General features: G+C 52.2%; 2 protein-coding genes across 2 annotated transcripts; one reads left to right on the top strand and one right to left on the bottom strand.

The window, feature by feature from the left end:
• Positions 1–1,058: 1,058 nt before the first annotated feature.
• Positions 1,059–5,695, top strand: COCSUDRAFT_44637 (DnaJ-domain-containing protein; the record flags this gene model as incomplete). Its single annotated transcript, XM_005643757.1, has 10 exons — positions 1,059–1,158; positions 1,354–1,491; positions 1,867–2,000; positions 2,549–2,680; positions 3,104–3,214; positions 3,605–3,720; positions 4,079–4,162; positions 4,475–4,679; positions 5,091–5,211; positions 5,571–5,695. 10 exons carry the CDS (start codon positions 1,059–1,061, stop codon positions 5,693–5,695), a joined length of 1,266 nt encoding a protein of 421 aa, XP_005643814.1.
• Positions 5,696–5,923: 228 nt separating this feature from the next.
• COCSUDRAFT_48885 (hypothetical protein) lies at positions 5,924–20,998 on the bottom strand (the record flags this gene model as incomplete). Its single annotated transcript, XM_005643756.1, has 27 exons — positions 5,924–6,641; positions 6,814–7,139; positions 7,453–7,569; positions 8,064–8,209; positions 8,654–8,719; positions 9,134–9,347; positions 9,634–9,773; positions 10,165–10,365; positions 10,767–10,952; positions 11,956–12,117; positions 13,040–13,108; positions 13,578–13,676; positions 13,985–14,077; positions 14,424–14,660; positions 15,057–15,280; positions 15,603–15,807; positions 16,128–16,208; positions 16,739–16,840; positions 17,207–17,294; positions 17,643–17,740; positions 18,001–18,144; positions 18,633–18,791; positions 19,165–19,269; positions 19,734–19,916; positions 20,257–20,349; positions 20,580–20,687; positions 20,912–20,998. 27 exons carry the CDS (start codon positions 20,996–20,998, stop codon positions 6,613–6,615), a joined length of 3,762 nt encoding a protein of 1,253 aa, XP_005643813.1. The 3' UTR covers positions 5,924–6,612.
• Between the last annotated feature and the right edge of the window lie 2,122 nt (positions 20,999–23,120).

The following is a 23,120-nucleotide window of genomic DNA, read 5'->3' as shown; positions in this document are numbered from 1 at the left end:
TCCGAATTCGAATTCGAACGGGGAAATGGCGGCCGGCCAGGGAAGCGCGGCGATGACCGCGGGGCAATTTTCCGTGGCGGAGTTGACTGATGGAGTAGTCAACAGCGTGGAAAGCGTTTGGGTGGGCCGCAGGGGTCGGCAAGGGGGTTTTGAGGTCGTTGCGCAGGAAACCCTGCTGGAGACGGTGCCTGAGGTGGCGGGGCAGGGGGATTTTGTCAGGAGGAAGATCTGGAGGGGATATCAGAAGGTTTGGGAGACTGTGGTCACCCGAAGGAGGACAGCGGAAAATGTTCAGGGCCAGATCGATGACAGTGAATCTGGCTATGAGAGCGCAAGTAGCATGCTGGCATGATTAGAGCCACACACTGGCAGCCTGCTGAGTGCTGTCACAGCTCACGGTGAGCTGCGTGTGCTTTGGGCCCACAACGGGAGTGAGCTGAGAGGTTGTCTTAGACATGCTGCAGACATGGACTGAAAGTGTCACACCGTGTATAGTATTCGGAGCTCACTGACATAGGGGGAAATTCCAATGAGGATCTTCCATCTTGCCTGCATGTTCACGGTGTGCTTCCTGTTCAGGACAGGTGGCAAATGCATTCATTCCCTTGGGCGCTTGCAGGGAGCCAAGCTGGAGTTGATGCTTTTCTCGGATTAAGTTTCAACCTGACTTTAGTTATGACTTGATTAGCACTCCTCCTGCCATCCCGTGAGAGTGCATACTCCAAGGCAAAGCCTCGCTGGTATAGTCAATCACACGGGGTTTGGTTGCAACAATCTGTAGTCCTTGACAGTGTGAAGCTCGCAAGTAAAGGTTCTTTGCATATTTCTATTATTTTCAACAGGTTTGGACCAGAGTAATGTTAGAGTTTGATCGAGGCTAGGTAGCGGCAAGAATTAAGGACATCCTGTAGTGCTTCAGGCATTTCGCCTAGCTATAAGTCGTGATATTTTATATAACACTTCCCTAGAAGCTACAAAGACAAGTAAAGGTGCTGATCACAGCAAATTTGGAGATATAAAGAGGGGAGCTGGGCTTCTGATATACCCTACACAGCAAGATGCCAGACCCAGAACCGCTTAACGACGAGCTCTTGCGGGATCCTTATGAAGTCCTGGGAGTCAGTCGCACAGCCACCGAGCAGGAGATCAAGACAGCTTGTGCGTTTCTCGAATTTTCATACCATATTCCACTTAGCAAACGCTCGGCATCACTGGTTTGGAGAATGGCTTTATACTGCAAGGTCGATTGAGCAGCATACCAATTATTTAGCACCAGACCCTCAGCATGCGTCAGGCCAATGACTGAGCTGCTCTTTGCAGATTCTGAGGAAAGCTTCTTTGTGACATGTGCAGATCGGAAGCTGGCACTGGCGCATCACCCTGACAAGAACCAGGGGGAGACAGCCGAGAGCGCAGCCGAGAAGTTCAAGGAGATCGCCACAGCCCACAGCATCCTGGGCGATCCAGAGAAGCGGCGACGCTATGACGCAGGTCTGCAGTCTCCTGCTCAGCCCCTGTTCACTATAGTGCATGCATGGCAAGCTATATGTGAAGAGCAACAGGCCTCGATCACGCAAGAGCATACTCCATGGTCTGGTGCGTCTTCGGGAAACATGTGTCGAGTCTGCATTTGCCTGCATGTGTACCAGCCTAGAGCGGCAAGCTGTGAAGGGTAAAGCAAAACAATACAGAAGTGTTCTCCCAATGCCATCTGGGAGAATGCTCTAACCTGAAGGACGATAACAGTACTTCTTTCAATGTGTTTGGCGAGTGCTTCCGCTGATATGCAATTGTCTCTCACAAGAAGAGTCTCCAAAAGGCTCCACAGTACTCAAAGGATTTGAGTTTGTTTGGACTGCTGCGCAGGGGGCTTTGGCAGCCTGCAGAAGAGCGATCTGGAGATGGAGGTGGACCTGAGCAGCCTGGGCACTTTTTCTACAGCCATGGCCGCCATGTTCTCAAAACTGGGCGTCCCCATCAAGACCGCCGTGCCCCCCATGGTAAACACCTTCACCACCCCTTCCCCATGGCCACTGAAGTATCTTTGACTGGGGTTTTCCTGTCCTTCTTATGTAGGAGTCCAGAGCTTCACTGCAATTTCACAAATTGCTTTGATCGCGATTGTTGTTGTCTCTGGGTTTCCCATCAAGACGGCTGTGAACCCCATGCGCACCCGCACCCCTCTGCCTTGGATGTCTTGGGGTATAAAACCTCGCAAATATTGAACATATGATTAGATCACAGAAGGTTGGGCCATATACTCAAGGTATTTTTATGTAGCATCACCTGGGCCATGCAATGTCAGGCTATTGGGGTTGCTGCCAAATAGTGGACATGACGATCGCAGCAATCGGCAAGCAGCATGCAGGTTGCAGCTCATGTCATGTCTGCTGTTTGTCAGATTGACACACCTGTTGCATTGCCCGGTGCTTCAAGGTGCCGCTGCACTTGAAGGGCATAGTCAGGGCCGGCTGCTCGAGTAAGCTCCCTGCACATGTCTCATAGTTGCAGCCAGCCTGACGAGCTGCAGTGTTTGACTTTCTTGCAGGTGCTTGAGGCGGCGTACACAGGCAACTTTGAGGCGGCGCCACTGCGGTTCGGTGAGGCCATATCCAACCGCGTGGAGAAGGCCGGCTGCCAATACTACACGCTGGACCTCACCCAGCGCCACATAGACCAGGTGCGCGGCTGACGTGGCAGTGTTTCCAACATGAGTGGTCTGGTGAAAAGATAGAACCCTTCGGATGCAATGTGCATTTGGGAGAGTTGTCCTGATCTGGCAGTGTCAGCAATGACTGTAGCAGAGGGTGCAAAGTCTGTGTTGCATGACTTAAATCTCTTGGACAACAGATGATATTTGCACAGCATGTCCACATGGCACAGTTGCATGAAGATTCAATGGAAGCATTTGTTGACTCTAGAAGCAAGTAGGAGAGTTGACCCTCCTGTGTCACCCTTTGCTGGCTCAATGCAGGGAGCTCTGTGATGGGTTGATGCAGTGCAGGCATCAGTGCTCTTTCCTACCCTCTGCATAACGCTCTCGCAGGGACATTGTACTTACTTATAGTCCGTGTGCCTGATCTGGACTGGATGGGGTTTGCAGGGGTTTGTAATCGGCGCGCACTCGGTTGCAGGCTCCAAGTTCAAGCTGCTCATGTTTGAGGCGACGGAGGAGGGCCAATGGGAAATGCTGCTGCAGGAAGACAGCATCAAGGTCAGCCTTTCTATACAACAATGTAAAGAGCTTTCTGAGAGGTTTACAGTGACTTACGACAGTGTCTCACAGCGATGCCGGTACATGGGATCCCACTCAGCACCTATTTCGGTATCATGCACCATGGGGTAATGATAGAGTGGAATCACATGCGTAGGAGAGTGGGGGTAAAAGATGGCTGCAGATTTGGGGCATGCATTTTGCCTGGAAATGCTTGGGGGCCAATCGCATGCAGCCAACCCCGAAAGGGTAGTGGCTCAGATCACATCTTTTCACTTGCAACAAAGCGCTGCACTGATAGTGCACCATACCTAAATGGGCATCTGAGGCTAACATGCTCTGCTCTGCAATTACAATCATCTGATGACCAGGGACATAACTGTGGCGCAGGTGCGGAAGAACACGCAGATTGCTGGACTCTATTTCCTGCAGTGCGAGACGTACCACATCGGCCCCAGGCCCTCCGCCCTGGACACTGCAGACTACCCAGAAAACATGCTCTTCAAGTACGCCCTGCCCACTTTCCCCTCTGGCGTTCAAGCTGTCTTACCTTGAGGATGCAGCTGAGGTTGGCAACACTACATACATGCCTGAAATGATGTTGGCTGGGCAGTGAAGTTCACCAATCGCGTGCAACTGCATGCTGTCCGCATAAACTGCCAAAATACAGTTCCCTGTGCGCATTCTCTGAATGGCTCTTTCTAAGATTTGGCGAGTCAAACAAGGGTGAATTTGGCAGCACTTGTTTCCTGCAGCCTGTCGGCAGGCGCCGCTTGCTTGACAGGCACTCAAGAGACTTGTATCTCACAAGTCAAGTGATGACTCTCAGAAGTCAAGTTATGACTATATAGGGTGTGGCTGCAGGCGGTTGGAGTCGATGCAGCCGCGCGAGAAGCCGCTGCAGCTGCGCGCCGGCAAGCTTCTGCTGGCAGTCTACGGTGACAATTGGTGCGCCCCCAATCTACTTGCTGGCACCCTTATTCTTCGTTTGTTCTCTTGATCGTCCCCAAGCCAGCTTTCAACACTTGCTGTATTGAATATATTGATCCCAGCCACTTCCACACGTCTGCTGCTGCATTCATGGTTTTTATGGCAACCCCATTAACACCTGCCCTACTCACAGATAATTTTTTATCACATCTAAAATTAGACGCCGACAAGCAAGCGCTGTTGAATGCCATCCTCTTGGCATTCATTGAATCTTGTCTTATTTAGCTATGTTGGGAAAGATTTCATCGATTCATGTGTGTGTGCGCGCAGGTTCAACCGTGTGCGCTACACAATAGAGGCCGTGCTGCCGGCACCTGCCGCCGCCAGCAAGGCGGCTGACATCAGCGGCAGGGCCAGGGAGGGAACGTCCAGCGCGGGCGCGCTGGGGGTGTCGATTGAAAAAGTCACGAGGGTGGAGGGGGAGTTGCTAACACGGAGGGAGGCGCTGCGGGGTTTTGAGCGGGAATACCGGCAGGTACAGAACCACAACTCAGGAACCACAGCTCAGGCACTGAACTCATTCTTTGCAGCGCTTTGTGCCTCCTGTCCAGATGCAGCAGCCGCATGCAGGGAGGTTGGTGGCAGGCTGTAAAGTGCGAGATGGCAATCCGCCCTGTACACTCCTCCCGTGTCGCTGAAGTTCCTAGAGCATGCAAGGCTTGGCAATGGATGAGGTTGATGCTTGCCGACCCTTGTGTGACTTTCAGCTGAAGCCAGTACTTGTCAGGACGCCGCAAAGGCATCCGAAGACAGTCAGCAGCACAATCTGCATTGGAATAGGTGCCCTGCCCATGCTTTACCTTGGACTCCCCAACCTGAGGGGATTTGATGCGTTCTACGCATGGGATTTGTCAGGCAAGAGAGGTGGAACGTCGGGTGCGTGCAGACACAGATGGCGTACCTTGAGGCAGTGGAGAGGTTTGGGAAGATGAAGGACGAGGTGGAAGGGCTGCTCTCAGAGAGGGACGAGGCCTACCTAGAGCTCCTCGCAGTCCCAGACACTGCCGGTGCGCTGCTCTGCAAAAGGTCTCCTGCCATGCTGGGGACTTGCGTTCATGATAATCTCAGAAATAGGAAATACTGTATGATTGCCCTGATGGAGGAGAAAGTCTTGCGCACATTGGCGAGAGAGCTGGCCTGTGAAGTCTACGAGAACAATTGTTGTACAGTTGCACAAATTTCTATAAATAAGTCACAGATATCCAGGGGCAATCCAGCTGCACACCTCGCCTTCCATGCAGTGACAGAGATTTTGCTGGTGCCTGTCAAAGGTTGAACACCGCGCTTCCACGTCATGTGTGGGTAGCGCTGACTTGCTTTGACACGCCATGGTACTGACTGTTGACACTGGATGGGTGAGTGGCAGGCACAGCTGGGACAGGACCGGCGGCTGAGGACGGCGGTCACTTGGCAGCAGGCAGCAGTGCAGAGGCAGACAAGCCTTTCAGCCGAAGGATTCTGGAGGGTATCTGGGGGCCGCGGCGGCAATAGCACCTCGCTAATAGCAACATCTTTTCATACGCTGTTTCATGTCTGTATCAATAGTAATGCTGTAAGCAGTCAGAGATAGAGCAGTTTGTAGGGCATTCAATGGATTGTATGAAGAGGCGAATGCCTGTCGACCGCGGGGTGTGTCAATTTCTCAAGGTTCTCAGCAAGATCATGTGAAAAGTACAAGCGCGCTCCATAGATATATTGTGCGGCAGGGAAGTAATTGAGAAATGGGAGCCTCGTAAAGTTACACATCCAATGTGCGCATGCAGTGGCCAATTAAGCCTGCACTTGCTCAGGAATATCTGATACAATACCAACCCTCCTAGCACTCGTGGTTGTCACCTACAGCCTAGGATATATCATCATTCATTTGAATCTCAAGTTGATTGCTTGGTCCTGCCACCAAGCAATCTCACTTGGCTACTGAGTCTCTTTCATCCTGTTCATCAGTCCGTGACTAGTTTGTCTCTGACAAGCAATGTATTTATAATCAGTTTCCTCCTAACCTTCTCTACTCAAGCAGCCAAGCCGCTTGTGCAACACCCAGTCTTGGTGCTGCCTACACAGATCTGCACATCACCACAAAAGGAGATCCTAGATCGCGACTTTCACTGTCTGACGTCATGACAGACTCAATCCTGGCTGACACGACTCATCCATGTTACCTCTGCCACATCGAAAAATAAATGTACAGCAGACACCAGTATCAAAGCCAAATCAAATCAAGAATGAATAGGGCGCAGCTCTTCGACACAAACCCGGTGTACGAGGAGATGCACAAGCGCGTGCTGTACTCGCCCGTCAATCTAACTAAGAAAGCAGAATGCCTTGCTGATATGTCTATAAGCCAGATGCACTGATATTGTCAATTTTCAGCTGATGTTGATGCATCCGTCCTGCTCCTTGTGCCGCTGCTACAAATATGCCTCGGCATCTCCCGTGCCTGCAATTTAAGGCACAACATTATAGCATGCAATGGAGCTTTCGTAAAAAGGTCCTAACCTTGTAAAGCTGCAGAAACAGAAAATACATAGCAGGGCATGCAATGTATAATTTCAGGCGCTGCCACTCAAATTATACTTGTCTCTCAGTGAAGAAAATACGATGAGATTCACCTGGTAGGCCCTTGTCACCCAGAAGCTGCCGTGAAACTGCCGCGGCAGCTTCCCCCAGCCGCCGCATCCCGCCTTCCTTCGCGCCCCCTGCCGCTCCCCTCGACTCCCCGGAGGGCGTCCTAATCTGGCTTTCCCCCTGACTTTGCCTTAGCAGCCGCCGGGAAGCAGGCTGCGGCTGCGGCTGCGGCTGCGGCTGTGGTTGCTTCATTTGCAGCAGAGAGCGCCGTGCGGATGATTCTAGGTGTTGTGCATCTGGCGCGCTGTCTTCCTGCTGAGCCCTGTAGAAATCTGCATCCACCTTTGGCAGCGGCACTGGTCGGATTGCCCTGCACAGAAAGCCACGTCCTAGCCAGAGCATATGCAGTCTGTAATTTCTGACGAGATGCTGAGTGAATCACCTTTTGGGGTGCATGATAAAACGGTCAACAGGTTTTGTAGTGTGATCATCAAGATGTGTGGATGCCTTTGACAGTCAGGAAGTTTGAGCAGAGCAGTGGCCTCCAAAGGGGGCAACTGGGAAATCTTGTTGGTGATGGGCTGAGCAGAACAAGTTCCCCGTTTACAAGGAGCCAATTGGCATGTTCTTTGCTCCTGCAGCGTGCTGCTCAAGAATGAAGGAGTGTGGGAAGGGCATCCCACCTGTACTGCTTTTTGGGGTCGAGTGTTTTGTCGGTGGAGCCCTGCAAGCCGGCATCTGCTCGGATTGGGTAGCCTGCCCAATCATGGCCTGCCGGAGGGTCCCAGTCACACGTAAACCTGCACCGCCCATCACAATTTCTCAGCACTACTTGCATCAAACCTCTCAGGGGGATGACTGGAGATTCTAGATACAATGAACTTCCATTCAAGGCTACTGCTGCCTTGAGGGAAAAGGAGCAAATGATAATCAGGGCAATGCCTGAAACAAAGCAGTGGCAAGCAAGCCAAAAGATGGGTAGATACACGTTATTTGCTGACAGCTTGACAAGCTCAGATCACACAGGAGACACATAGTACTGCACTCACATCCCACATGCCCAGCAGACGTCACAATACTGCAGGTGTTTTTGGGCCAGGCAGTAATAGGATTGCAATTTTTTTGACGGAGTGCAGAAACTGAGAAGGGTCTGATATGGAGATGGGCGGTGAGAGGCTGCACACAAGGCCAACGAGCCTCACGTCGCTCCCAACAGGTCTCTACATGTACAAATGATAACAATATCAGATAAGTATTGGCCGCATTTGGACCCGATTGGAGTGAGATTGGACACCTGAAGGGGCGGCGTTGGAACTGGCCAAAGGACAGGAAGTGACCCCAGAGCGCATCGTCCGTCATGTAGTGCTGCAGGTCAGTGTTGAGGCTGCGGTAATACGCAAAGTCAAAGCACTTGGGACCCCGCTGCTGCATCGCCGCAACCTGCGTGCCGTTTTGTCTTTCTTTTTGTATAAACTCAAATTATGGTCATACAATCACATTGAATATACTATGAATTATGTTTATGCATAGTTATAAACATATTGTATTCTTTTTTATTCACATTCTCAGGGAGTTTAAGGGTTTAGGGTGAACTTGTTGCGGCAAAGATTGCATGCCATTTGGGTGAATCCTTAGCAATGGAAGCAAGGAACTGAGTATCTCAGGCGTCAAAATCAGCTTGTGCTGCGTCTTGAACACCCCTGCACTTGGACATGCACTGTCGCACCATTCCTGACAGATTTGCCATGGAAAGTGTGTGGCAGATTACAGTACCCATATGCGCCATAGCAATAGCGAGCATCACAAACTGGAAAAGTCTCAATTCATGCCGAGGACACAATTCTGAGTACTTCGCTCTGAGCTGTACAGGGGAGGGCTGCGCACCTGTGGCAGGCGAACCTCCTCGGGGTCTGGGAACATGGCCGCCAGCACATCATTGTCCCCTTCCGACTGCACACAGCATACAACCAGTCAGGCCCCTTTCTTATGCGACTCTTTGATCATTCAAACCCCGTGAAATCAGCCCTTGCAGCGTTCAGCCATTCCAGCATGCAAAGAGCCAAGTGCCAAGTGCAGAAAGATACTGCTGCCCCGCTACTAGGCAAGTCATGTCAGGCGTCCAGAACACTTGTGCGTGCCAAAGGGTTGCACAGTAGAAGAGGGGCAAGCTAGATTTTTCTGAAAGCCACAGATGTGCCACAAACATAAGAAAGGGAAGCAAAAAAATCCATTGTTTGCAGTGCCTGGAAAGCACATCCAGTCCAGAGACCAGATCAATACCTCCGGTTCCACCTTGTCTTGTTAGGATAACTGATATAAGTGGCAGGGAAAATAAGAGCTACAGTGACACAGTAAACCGCCCACCTGTTCCTCCATCCAGCGCTCATACTTCTCCGCCATCTGCAGCAGGGAGTTGGACGTCTGCACCGTTCCCTCCTTGGCCTTCACAAACAGCGCCTCCTGCAGCGAAAGCGGACCCCCCGCTCCCCCCACCGCCATCGCCGTCTCCGCAAAAGGGTCCCCCCGGTTCCCCCCGCACTGCCAGGTCGTGGGGTCCCTCCAGTCCACGCCCTCATACCTGACACAGGCACGCTTCTCTGAAACTCACTTTCAAACACAACCTCGCGTATGTCAAATTAAGAAAGGGTAGGCATCAATGTTGGAAGAATGGATGGATGCCCAATACACCGCAACAGGCAGGTTGAAGAGTAAGGACCAGAAAACCAAGGATGGCAAGAAATGCCGCACAACAGCGTCTGCTGGTGGGTGCCCAAAGAAAAAAACACAAGACTTGCACAATGCACATTTCTGCCCAAAGGTAGAGGCAGAAAGCAGCGGAAATGCCGTTCTATTCAGGGCCTCACCGCTGCATGAGGGAGTCCAGGTTGTGGCCTGCCTCCAGGATGGCCTTGGAGGCTCCTAGCTCTGCGTACCACTTGGCGTCCCAGTGGTTGCTGTGGCACTTGAGCACGTTGCCATCCCTCTGCAGCGTCCGCAGACCCTCCTGCAGGGGGGCAGCAGCACAGCTGAATTTAGTAATCCAGCATTTCAATAATTGCCCCTCTTAACAGTGAACGCTCAATGTCTATGCTTGATACAGAAGTGAACAGCTCCAGTTGTCTCTGTGGGACTGCAGCAAATTCCTTGATGCGGACACATGTACTAGGAGTGCTTTTGTTAGGGATCAGATTATTGTACCCATCACACCAGCACGATAGTCCAGTGAGAAGTGCCCGTCTTGCTGACAGGCAGCAGGCACGCAGCCACATGCACATGCACAAACCTTCATGCACAGGGCTGAGATTCTGTGAGCGGTGCTTCAGCACACCAGTGTGCACAGAAGCCACCAAACAACGGCAGCATGCAATTGTGTCATCGGCGAATGAGCGGCGCACCTGGTCGACGGCGATGGCGTGCGACTGCACGTGTGGCAGGCTGAGCCACTCGGCGGCGGGACCTCCGTCGCGCGGAGTTCCCTCACAGCTGATGGTGGGCCCCACCATGTGCACGTCGCCAGCAAGGCGCTCCGTCAGCCGCTTGTGCCAGGCTGGCACCTCCTTCTGCAGGCCCATCATCTTTTTGATGCCCTCCTTAGCCTGCACAGCACAGACCCTTGTCTCCAAAGGTAGCACAAGCAACAGACGCTTGTTCCACAGGCGTCAAGCCAGACAGAGGCGGTCCCCTCTCTGGCCCAATCCCATGAGATCAGTGATATTACGGAGGCTGTGGCACACTGGTAGCACATGCAGCTGTAGATTAGCTTTTGGACTGGGGTAGCTATGGGCTTGTTTCTATGTCAAACAAGGATTCAAGGCTGCAGTATTCAAGCAAGGTTGCTTTCAGGGATTCGATGTGATTGTAGTCACTAGGATCTAGTAACGACCAGGATGTAAGCAGGCTACATCCTTTTAGTCGCATAAATTCAACCATGCGCCTGTCTTAATCTCCCAAAAGACCTTCATGACCCTGGGAAAGGGGAAATATATCGCGCACTCACCGGTTGGAAGGGGGCGGCGTAGGGCCCGCGCACGGAGGAGTTGATCATGACAAAGTGTTTGTAATCGTCCACGTCAGCGATGCCCGCCGACATAATCCACCCCAGCGTGCCCCAATCATAACACTCGTTGTCGTGGTACAGCAGCCGCGCATTACCCGGCAGTATCACCTCCTCCAGATCCACCAGCTGCACAGCAAGAAAAGAGTACAGTCAGTGGGAACGTCTTGAGCTGCGAATCAGGAGTCCATTGGTGCCCTGAATCTGTCGGCAAGTGCCTCATGTTTTGACCTGCAAAACGGCCTGCTCAGGTGCTATTGCTCCATGCCTGATCTGCTGAAGCCAAACAGAGGGAACAACACCCAGAGCCCTAAATAGCTGTGCACAAGCGCCTCGTGCATCGGCAAAATAGCCCGGCTTGGGCGCAGGTTCTTCGTGTCTCATGTGCTGCAGAGGGACACCGCACGGTGCCATAGCGCCTGTGCGCAAGTGCCTGATGTGTTTACCCGCAGGAAGGCCTGCTTGGATGCGGATTCGCCATGTCTGATGTGCTGCAGACAGCATAGTGCGCTGCGCATGCGGTGTGGTACTTTACCCGCGGGCCCTGCCTAAGAGGGGGGGCAGAGGCCTTGTCAAAGAGCTTGCAACTGCTGCCCAGCAACTTCACCTCAGTGTGCACGTTCTGTAAATGGACCAAGGAAAGGTGGCGCCACACAAATAAGGAGGGAATGGGCTTGTAGTGCGTTCATGTCTCTGAAAAGGACGACTGCATTACCGGCACATCAATGAAGAGTGTTCGGCTTTGTTCTGATTGATTGTCTGTGCTGCCAGACCTGGTCAGAAACTGGCAGTACGGTACAGGAGTGTCTGATTAATCAGAGCAATGCACCAAAGAATACAGACCAGGCATCCCATAAAGGACATTCCGAAGCGTTGTGGACACATTGCATGTACTACTCAGCAGTGCCAAGCTTTGGAGCTGCCATCTGTGCTTGCAAGTACTAAAGAGGGGTTCAATAGCAGGTGCCTAATAGTCACCTGTTCATCCTTCCTGATACGGCCAAACATCACAATAAACAACTCAAGTATAGCGGCAGACTGCAATTTGAAGGGTGCCAAAAAGATTGGGAAGAAATGCCCAAAGCAAGTGTACATTTCCTGATCGCCTGCAGAGATTTTCAGCGGGCCTCACCGGAGATTTGCCGCCCTCCTGCACAACGATAATATAATACGCTCCATCCCCTTCTCTCACTCCCCACTTCAAGAAGAAGTTGAGGTTGTTCAGGTACTCGGGATCAGTGTTGGAGAAGATGTAGACCACCAGCGTTTCGGGCCAAGCCTCCTCCTGCTTTGGCTGCCAGCCCCAGAGGCGTGCAAGTGATCGGAACCGCCCGATCCCACCAGACCTGTCCGCTTCGTTAGACCGCTTCCCGGCCAACCAGGTGACGGCAGCAAGTGCAAGGGCTGCAAGCAATAAGAGCAGCGCGAGCCGGACTGGTTTGTGTTGCCATTTCTTCCCCCGGGCGCTGCGTGGTCGTCTCATAGTGACGCCATAGCGCCTTACCTCTGCCGTCTCGACATTGTTTTACTTTCTCGCGGGCGTCGATCAGCGAACTTGCAGAACAGCTGGCATCCAGTTTCTGGCGGGACGAAGCGATGACTCAGTATCCACGTGGGATTACACGAAGCAAAGGTTCCCCCGCTCTGACCTCACATCACCTCATTCCCAAATGCAAGTCACATCCTCCTCGAGTGGACTCAAACGACAAAAGGTGCCTCAAACCACGCCGTTAAAGCCCAGATTGCTCGCTTTCTGGTCTAGGCATGAATTCTTATAAACAACATGAACCCATGGAAATGTGATGCATGCATGAATGCGCATTGGCTGATGAATGTACCGGTGCTGATCAGAACTCTGCAAGATCAGGGAGACATTCTGAGAGCTCTAGAGATAGTTTGTCCTCCTTTCATGGGGGCTTTCCATCGTCTTCTGCATCGCATCTCATGAGTGACTCACATGCATGCATGCAAGGGGGGCGGTTTATAATCAATGGCAGTGTTGAAGCGGACGGACACTTCTCAGAATAACACAATTCCCTTTCAAGAAGTAACGTAATCTCTGCGACACCCTTAGTAGATCTCAAGAATACTGCCAACTGCTACTCTTCCTCTTCCTCCTCTCCGCTGCCTTCTTCTTCAGTTTCTGCCTCTCGCAGCCACTTGAGGAACTCGGCCGCCTTGTCCAGAAACACCCGGTCTTCTGCATCTGCGTGCACCTTCTCCTCTGCCCACTTGATAAACGCGTCCTCCTCCACCACTTCTGCGTCGTACAGCAGCTGCAGCACCTGCGCGCACATGGCATCCTGGTGACTAGCAATGACTCATGTTGACTGGAGGCAGCATCGGAGACAACCTGGTAGGGTCAAGCGATTTTGTATCGCAGACCCAAGTGCAGAAGAATTGCAGCACCTTGCAGCTACCGTTTCAGCCAGCCAACAGCAACCAGCTACCTTGTCATTCTGCGCTCACCCGCCTGATTTTGCTGCTTGCAACAGGTGTCAATACAAGAGTCACCAACCCTGGCAAAGAGGGTGCTGATCCCTGTAGACAGCTCGTCATGTCTGGGTTGGTCACGCTTGACAAATGGAAGCACAGAGGCTTTTCTGCCGGACATACAAGCTTTTCATATCTTGGGGTGACCCATGCCCTCACGGTGGCAAGGTCGTCATGCGTTTGGCATGCTTGACCTCTGTATCCTTGATCACAGCCCAGGCTTCATCGGGGCGTCTATATGTCATTTACTCAAATGTTTACCTTGGCGAAGACTGCAGAAAAGAGGCTGCCCTGCTCTCCGGTGCCCTCGAAGACTCCCTCCTCTCCACAGAACTCCTCCAGTGTCAGCAGAAGGTCCACCTGAGCCATTTAACACCCCTTAAGGCCTCACAACAAGAGATTCTATATACTTCAGGGGTACCAGATACTGTCATTGCCCTTTCATCCAAGCATACAGGCAGCTGAAAAAAGGGTGGCGCATGCAGTGGCCGCGTTGCCAACCGACTGAATTGAACTTCCACTCTGGAGTCCCAGGGGATTGGTATAGAGATAACCCAAGGCAAGTGATCCCAGTGGCAAATTAATCTGAGGTAAATCAGAGCTTGATTGACCGGAAAGCCAGGATGTGCTCTTGCTGCACCATTGAATATTCAGATGTGCAGGCGCACCTGGTCATCCTCTGAGCGCAGGAACTGTTTCAGGAGCTCGGTCCAGGTGTTGAGCAGCCGCTGCAGCCGCCTCAGCAGCTCCGTCTTGCCAGCCTGCACGCAGCGGCACACCGTCCATGAACAAGTCCCCTTCTTCAGTTGCGACTAAGTAATATTCATTCCAAGAGGCAAGATGGACTGCAGGCAAGCCACATGTGAAGGCTGCTGCACACCCTACCGCTTGATGGACACCAGATCCAAATGTGTACAGGATGCTCGATACCAATCCTTAGTGATAATCCTCGTCAGCCAAGGAAGGATGAGATTTTCTGATGCAGGGGAAAGTGTGGCCTTCACTGCTTTGGCAGTGTTGAGGCTGGTGCAGACTCAAAGTCACTGCACGCAATGTTCTGATGCCACAAAACAAGACAATTACATGCGCGAGTGAAAGCGCGCTCACCTGCGTGGCGGTGTTGGGGGCGGTCTCAGGGAAGAGCGACCGGTACTCGGCCTTGGCGCGCGGCGGAGCCGGCAGGCAAAGCGTGAGCAGCGTGGTGAGGATGTATCGCGCGCAGTCGGCAAAATCGCGGTGCTCGGCGATCTTGAGACTGTTGAGCTCCGTCTCCAGAAATTTCTTCTCAAAGCCGTCGCGCACGCAGCGCAGGAAGGTCTCTGAGACCTCGCGCTTGAAGCTGGCCTGCAATTAAAATTCAATCAACGTGATAAAGACGACGCATTAAAGCCATGTCTGGTGTGCTCCCTGTACCAATCTTTGTGAAAAGTTGTCCCATGCGATAAAGAAAGACGCCCAGTCTCCTTAGAAGGAAGTGAGGAGCTTCCTGGGTCTTCAGAGGTGCGTGGGCGAAGCTGAGCCTCATTTTGACATCACTGGAGCCTGGCAAGCAGTGTTCTGCTAGGTACAATGGCGGCGGCAATACAAGGCACTCACAACAGTACCCCATATTCCTGCAAAGCAAGCATGCGGGCAGACAATACCATGCCTGGCCACAAGCCGTGCATGCCACTCAGCCGTCAAGAGTCAAAACGCTGAGCTGGACAATCAGGCACATGTCAGCACATGCATGCAGCACACCTCCGGATCGGCAACGGCTGCCTCCTGCGCCTCATCGGCAGCGGCGACGGTGGAGTCATCGTCGGAAAAGTCGTCCGGTGGCGGCGGCGGCCCCGGGGGCGCCGGCGCGATGGAGAAGTGCGCGGCAGCTGCTGCGGAAGCTGCCGGCTCGGCTTCGTGCGGCTGCCATCGGTGCCCTGCGCCGTCCGGACCCACCAGGGTCGCGTCGTAATGTCCACCGTCTCCTGAACAGGCAACATGGGCTTATTTCAAAATTCAACAACTTTAGGATTTTGGACAGTAATGAATTGCACCTAATTGACGGTGTCTGCCTCATTGTAAGAGAGCTACAATCACTGCTATTTCAGAGTATGCCACCACTAAAGTTTTTCCAACTCCTTCTGCACCGCATGCGTGCTGCTGGCCCAAGCAACCATATCATCCATGTGGCTGTCCAGATACATGCACAGAAGCTGAGGCTCGCTGAACTCCCTCGGACCATTCTCCTCTCAAACACAATCAACTCTGTGAGAGCACGATGTGGTAGGAAGGGGGGGCCAGCCCCACCAGCGCTGAGGGCCTCAGCGGCCTGCTCCAGGCCGGGCTGCGCAGCTTCCGCGCTGCTGCCAAACGCAGCTTCCGATGGCGGGGAAGCTGTGCCGGCAGCTGCGCACTCCAGCTCGTCGTCTGAGAGTGATGCGCTCTGTTGCAGCTGCCTGCACAGGCTTAGGCTCGTCTGCTGCTCTATCACCTGCCCCTGCCCCACCACCACCTGCGACGCCACTCTTAGTTTAACAATTTGCTCAATTTGTGAATGTTTCCATATTGTAGATTTTTACAGGAGTTTCAGGTGGGTTCAAACCCTCAAATGCTATGTTCCCTGAGCACAAAACTGGTGTCTTCCAGAGCTCGAGGAATGAGACCTCGTGGAGAATGAGGACATCTGCTGGAGACAAGCAAGAGGGTGCCTGTTGACACGGCTGTAAAGCCCATGCTTTGCAGAGGAGAAGTGGAATACCCAGCCATGTTCTCAGCCCAGAGAAACGACAGAGGTAATTGATAGGCATGGATGGTTGTGTGAGGAGGGTGCACCTTGAAGGAGAGGACGCTGCCTGGGCAGACAGTGGCGTCCTCCTTCACCACAACTCCATCGCACAGCAGCGAGTGCGACACCTGGCACACAGAAAGCCATGCACCGTTCAACTTGGGAACATGAGCAAGGATGCACATCAAACTTGTGTTTGCCAACAAGCAGCACATAAAAGCCAGACAATGAGCGCTTGTGGAGCCATGAAAATTGTCTTATTTTGCATCGCAAATGCGACAAAAACAAAGAGAAGTTGTGTCAGACATGCAAGGAGTGCGAGCGCCGCGTGGGCACAAAACACTGCCCCGCGCTTAATATTGCGTTGCGTGCAACATACAAGACACTTCCGGCCCAAGAATCTGCAAAGAGCACCACTGAGCAATGCCATTCATGGGGAACATGTGCCCCGACCTTATTCTTCATCCACTTTACGGCTCAGGGCTTAGGAACCGCTTAGGGCTTAGGGGATGTGATTTAGGGTTTAGGGTTTAGAAATGGGCCTTTACAGTAATTATTTTTTGCGGGGAATGCAATGGTGGATTCAGGGTTTAGGGTCGATGAAGGGTCGAAAGAACTATTAAACACAAAGTGGAGGAATTCTACTGCCAGTGCTGACCTGGGCACCAGCATGGATCCTGACGCCCTCCAGCAGGTAGCTCCCTAAAACCACAGCATCCTTCCCGATGTGGCAGTTGCGCCCGATGATGGACTGCGCCACCTGCCCAGCCAGCACAGTGCCTTCTCAGAACAGCGTCAATTGTCCCGGCGGCTGGTCTATCTTCACCAGGTCAGACCCCACATGGAAGCTATCAATATAAAGTGGCATTGAGTTTGTCGCTTGCATAGTAAAGCGGTGAGCACTTGACAGGATGCCAGAGAAGCATTTCAAATCACATGTGTGTGTGTGAAAATCGACTGGGTGGTGCAGCAACATCACGAAAATGTCCGTCAAGGCTGCAAATCATGTGGACCTTCAGAGATCTTCAGCAGAGATCTTCCGCAGATGCCCAGGCTGACTAACACAAATGAAACAATAAAAGTCGGATATTTCAAAGCTGAGTGAGGGAGTAGTACAAACACACACCTGCGCCCCGTCCTCAATAACAGTCCCCATCCCGATGCTGGATGAGTGGCCCACTCTTGCCTCCCGCCCCAGCTTCAGTGATTGCTCCCTGTGAGCAGAAACAGACAGATGCACTCTCATGACCTCTCAAATGTCTTGCAACATGCATACTATGACTCCTCCTGTATAGGACATACAGGCACGCTTTTCTACGACCTCTGACATCCGTTGCACGAGTCATGAGGGTCCACAGAGAAGGGTGCACATATAAAAGGGTGCACGTATAAGTCATCAAGTTGCCAGCTGAGGCAGGGCAATGTCCAAAAACATCCAGAGGGCCTGGTGTAGCTCTGATTAGAGCAAAACTGCTTTTCGTCAAGACACAAAATAATTTCAGGCACTATTCCTGTCAGAGATAGATCTCCAGCAAGTTTATGGAAAGTGAGAAGGGGCGCACTTGTAGATGAAGTTGCGCCCCAGGCGGTAGGAGGAGGGCCCCCAGAGACCCCCCAGCGGCAGCAAGTTTGTGTCAGGCACAAACGGGAACGTCCACCTCTGCACAGCAATTACAAAATTCAATTTGACAGCAATTCGACCCATGCCAATACGCAACCAGCTGTCAAACAGGGCTGCGACTGCAAGCAGATCGTCTCCGACCCTACCAAACTTGTCGCACGGCCAAACAGACAACGAGTCTTCCACATATTCTGCCTAATTCCCTGTCAATGCCATGCGCCGGATCATGCTAAGATGTTGACCAGAGCCGCATGCATCTGCTGCAACTGCAGGCTCTGCAACATGAAAGATTCACAAACCTGCAGCACATCGCGTGAGATGGCATCGTAGGAGCGGAAGTTGAGGACAGAGGCCGCGTAGTCGCGGTGCAGCTCGTGCACAAACAGCTGCTGGCCCAACTCCTCCTCGCTTAGAACGCCCGACACAAAATCCTTGCGCACGTTCTGCGGCCACCAAAAAGACAGTGTCACGAATTGCCATGACATCAGTCAACAGCGAGAGTCACGGCGTGTCTTGAAAATACTTCCAAGTCTCATCCTGCAGCTGAAATAGTGAGGAAGAAGGACTGGTAGGGATGGAGCTGCACTGGCCTTGTTGCTGCACAAACAGGAGTGCCACATGCAGTATTCCAAGCCTCAATTATATGCAAGAGAGCAACCATGCTGCTACCAGGGCTCCTCGATGAGCGGGGTTGTTTCATGCACAGCATGTGAAACTGGGAGCACCCAAAGCTGCCTTTTCATAATGGAAAGAGACAAAGAAAGCATGAGGCAGGACTGTCTTTAAAGCAGGCGGCAAGTTTTTCACCTGTTCACCGCAATCACAAGCGCATTTTGAGAATAATTTTCCACCAAGAATATGCTTAGACAGCAGGACGAGGACACTAATGTCGATCTGTGGCATGTGCCGCCATGTGCCGGCAGGTGCGCACCTGGTAGTCAAAGTTGTCGGAGAAAAGCATTGTGATTTCTGGGGCGCAGATGTAGATGTTGGTGTCCGCCAGGTCTGTGCGAACCTCCACCGAGTCGGTCTCTCCCCAGAAGTGCGCGTCTATCGTGGCGTGATTCGGCAGCGGCTTCCCTGCCTCAACCTGTGCATGCAAAGAATTTAGACTGCCATCTTCTTCGCTACCCCGTGATGAACAAGTTTTCTATCGTGCTGCTACTAATCTATCGGCTCTGTCTTACATTTGTTGCACAATTTCGATGATGGAGAACACAAATTCTCTCGTCACAACCTTGACAGACGAACTTGGATGCCTGTTCTCATGTCACATGGGATTGAAGCTTTGGTGTGTCTCTTTGCATTGCCCAAGTGGCCATGCATTGTCGCATAGGCTCCTGTTGCATGGCTTCTAATGCAATGCTGAAGTACGCGAAAGCAAAGAATAAAAAATTCATGAATGAGAGATGAAGGCATGCCTCACAAGAGGAGATGGCTGGCATGCTATGAAAGTGACTAACCTCCTCGTAGTGCAGCAGCCGCTTGGTCTGGGGGTCCATGGCAACAATGAGGCTGTGGTCCCCCAGCCGCCTCCTCTGCGCTGGCGTGGTCCCTGCCTTCATCACCTGTCGCCACATAAGCACTTATGTAACAATGACTCGTCAAGACTGCTGTGAGACAGGTCAGCCTTGCTGCTCTGGCAGAGAAGGGCCTTCAAATTCATGGCAATGTCCTGACTTGGCCTGGTGCTATAAGTGGAAAGTCACTCCTAGGGACCGAGCCAGCTTCTTTCCTCTTGTCGACTGGATCCTTTGCTGCAAAGATGTCTGCCTGACAGTTTCAGTAGAAGAGAATTGGGTAGTACTTCTGATCCCATATTGCTCACGTGCTCTAGGCAGGCCATCACTTGTTTGTACTGCTGTTTGCTGAGGCCTGAACTCATAAAATAGAAAAGCGCCCGCCCGAGAACCACACAGCAGCCCAGTCACCCAGGTCACTTTCCTCAGTATTTGCGTAGGCAGAATACGAACAGCAGTGCTGGTAATCAAGCAGTGTCTGCAATGCAGGATCTGCACAAGCACATGCTCACCATGGTCATGAGGGCGCCTTTGTTCTTCTCTCGCCGCCCCCTGTGCATGCGGAGGGCGCTGCCCAGGTCCATATTGGACACCACATCACCAGTCACGAGCACAAAATCGGTCTTAACCAGGTCTTTCACATCGATCTCGCGCAACGCCTCCCCTTCCGACTTGCATGTTGTGGACACAATCACCTGCACAGTAAAAGCAACGCTGGCTCAACATGGGACTCTGTCTGCGCGCTTGGAATTGAGCTTTGGAGGTTTTGCATAGAGGAATGTGGCTCTTGTCCAGATGCCAGGACTCCCACATGTCCAAATATCCCTGGAGGACCAGGCTCCATCCACTCACCACCAGCTACATCTCTTGCATCTCCGTCCACGCATGCAAGAATGCATGACTAGAACATTTCATGCAAGATGAGGGCTTTGTTGTCTGCTCTTGAATGGCAGCCTCTGCTGGGTTCCATACGAGCTGCGCGGGGCAGACAGCATGTTGTCAAGGACTGGGTGGAAGATGAGATGTGCATCCCACCTTAACAGTGATTGAAGCTCGCTCCTGCAGCCACCCTGCTGCCTTAAGGTGCTCCTTCACCTGCTCTGCATGCGCGCAGCAGAAGACATACACCTGCGGTGGGGAGTGCGGAACCTGAGAGCTAGAAAGCTGTCTTGCCCCTTGCTCGATACCATCAACCAGCACATGGGATCCTCCATCTCGATCCATCGTTATTACATCACTAAGGGTATTGAATAGAATGCTTTTCCAATGTTCTTAGAAAGCATTCCAACTCTGTCACCTTCTCTGCAAGTGGGAAGGCCACATCTGTGATACAGAAGAAGCATGAGTACCCCCCGCACCTCGGCAACACCGTTGGAGGCCAGCCACTCCAATGTGTAGTCTATGAGAGGGAATCCGGCTAGAGGCAGCAAGACCTTGGGTCGCTCCAGTGTGATTGGCCTGAAGCGCTGCAGCAGCCAGCCCATGCACAGCTTCATGTCACTTCATGGTGCAAAGATGCAGACAATCATATTCAGATTTATGAAGAATGTCAAGGAATAACGGATTGATATGCTTCGATCGAATCTAGCGAATGGATATGTATTGGTGGAGAGCCGATCTACCCATGAACATGCTGTGTCCAGGTCCCTATGGAACACGTCTGCTTCATGCCGTGATGGCAATCACACACCTGATTGAAGCTGTCAGCAAGAAGAACTGCAACCAGCGCTTCTTCTCCAGGCGCAACTCCCAGCGGTGCCTTGCGTGAAGGTGCCATGAGGAGTTTTTTTGCCGTTTTAGTCGCGAGTTGGTATGCGCCCACCCAGTGTAGGAGGTTCTATACGCTTGTAAGAATTGTTATTTATTTGATCAACGAAAAGGACGGCTGGTTGCAACCAAGATCACTCTGGTTTCAACGGTCTCGGTCACCTGCGTTTCTTAGCGAACTTCCTTGTCATGCGTCTCTCACGATAGGTACAAGTGTAGTGATGTGGATACATCGTTTGATCACCAGAAATGGCTTTGAAATGGCTGCACATTGGACAGGTGCCAAATGAGGACTTGCTATTCCTGCTCAACTTCCACTCAACTCAAGTTGGGAAGGTTGGTTCAAAACAACCTTCTCACAATTACTACAAGAAGATAATTCATGTCACGGAAATCCTGTCACTCTTAACATGATTTCGGGAACAAAAAAGTATTACGAGTATTGCGATTGACCATCAAGAAGTCTCAATCTAGTAGCTCAACCTTGAGATTGCATACGTAAAGACATACTCAGGAAAATTTTCAGTCACATAAGGGGACATAACACCCAATCCCAATATGGACGCAAAGTCTTTGCAGGCAGGCTGGGGCATCTGAATTTTAGAGACTGGAGAGGTTAGATCTGGGCAAAACATAGCCGCACAATGACGACTCGTGGCAGCCTTGCACGCGGTCAGGGGCAGCAGCAGTATCAAGGGAACGTCCAGAAATGGATCAGACAATGGGTCGAGCCTGGCAAGACGCCTGGCTCCAGCAAGGTGGCCCTCCTGAAATGGGTAGCCACAGGTGTCTATCTTCCCATTAATGTGTTCCCTTTGTGATTTGAGAATTTTTGTGATCTTGAAGGACCAGAAAAAAACACTACTGTACACCCCTTTGCATGAGATAATCAGTTTGCTATGTGTGTTCCAGGCGACCGCTCTGGCAGCAAGCCTGGCCCAAGATTTCCTCACCTGCAGCCGGTGAGTGTGTGTAGGGCATTCAGAGGTTCATACAAAAGGCGTTGCATCGGTGCTTGCCATTAGGCGACAATTTCTGTGTGGTGGGCATTGGTTCCGAGCATGCGCTGCTGTTGCTGCGTGCAGGTCAGCGATCCCAACATCAAAACCCCATCTGGGCAGAAAGACAAGGGGAAAATGCCGATTGCAAGGCAGCCTGAGCATCCTGTGCAGGTGGTTGTTGTCTCTGTCGGGCACCTGTGACCCCCCACCAATTGAAGAATGTGATCAAGCTGATTTTCCCCTGTGCTGCAACATTCGCAATGTGCCACTTCTCTGGTGGGTCTCTAAAGCTTTCAATGGTTGTGTGCAGCCTGTGCCCATGGACATTGACAGTGGCCAGGCAGCAGCGGCTGGGAGGCCTGTCACAACAGCAGCTGCAGGCACAGACGCACCAGATACAGCCAGGGCCTTACCAGGAACTGAGAAGGCCAATGAGGCCACAGTGCCATCTGGGGAGAACACAGCTGCAGCACCGTCTGATCCGGTGACCTGCGCTCATCTCACTCAAAACTGATGCCAATAGTTCACAAACAGGATAAGATAACCCAAGACCATCTGCATCGGAGTGCACCTTTACGGCTCTGTACAGGTGCAGACATGCAGCTCGACAGTTCTCTCACACCTCAAAACTTCCTGTGTGACATGCTGTGTCGGCCAAGCATGGATAGAAGACTGGAGAGCATTATATTTATTGCATGCATGCAGGGACAGGCAGCTCCGGCTATTAGTCACCAGCCAGGGGGGCCATTGTCTGACCCTGAGCTTGGCACCGAGGCAAATCCGACTGGTGTGGCAAAGCAGGCAAAGCAGGCAAAGCAAGCAAAGCAGGCATCTGACAACACTGCGCCCAGCGATGTGCAGAGTGAACCAATAGCAGTAGCTGCCACAGCTGCTCAGCCTGAGATAGCCACAGCCCAGCCTGGTTTGCAGACAGTTGCAGCAACTGCCCCTGACCCCGCAAATGCCACAGAGCCAGACATGAGCACAGCGCAGCCTACAGCCGCGATAGATGAGGCAAATGCCCCTGACACCACAGAGGCCGACACAGCTCCTGAACCAGAGATGCCCGCAGCACAGCCTGCAGTGGTTACAGAAGAGCCTAATGCCGCTGTCACGACACATGCTGCTAAG

The sequence above is a fragment of the Coccomyxa subellipsoidea genome (assembly GCF_000258705.1).
Source record: "Coccomyxa subellipsoidea C-169, whole genome shotgun sequence".
Classification (NCBI taxonomy): domain Eukaryota; kingdom Viridiplantae; phylum Chlorophyta; class Trebouxiophyceae; family Coccomyxaceae; genus Coccomyxa; species Coccomyxa subellipsoidea.
Note: the sequence above shows the minus strand (reverse complement) of the source record. Positions and strands in the feature narration are given on the sequence as shown.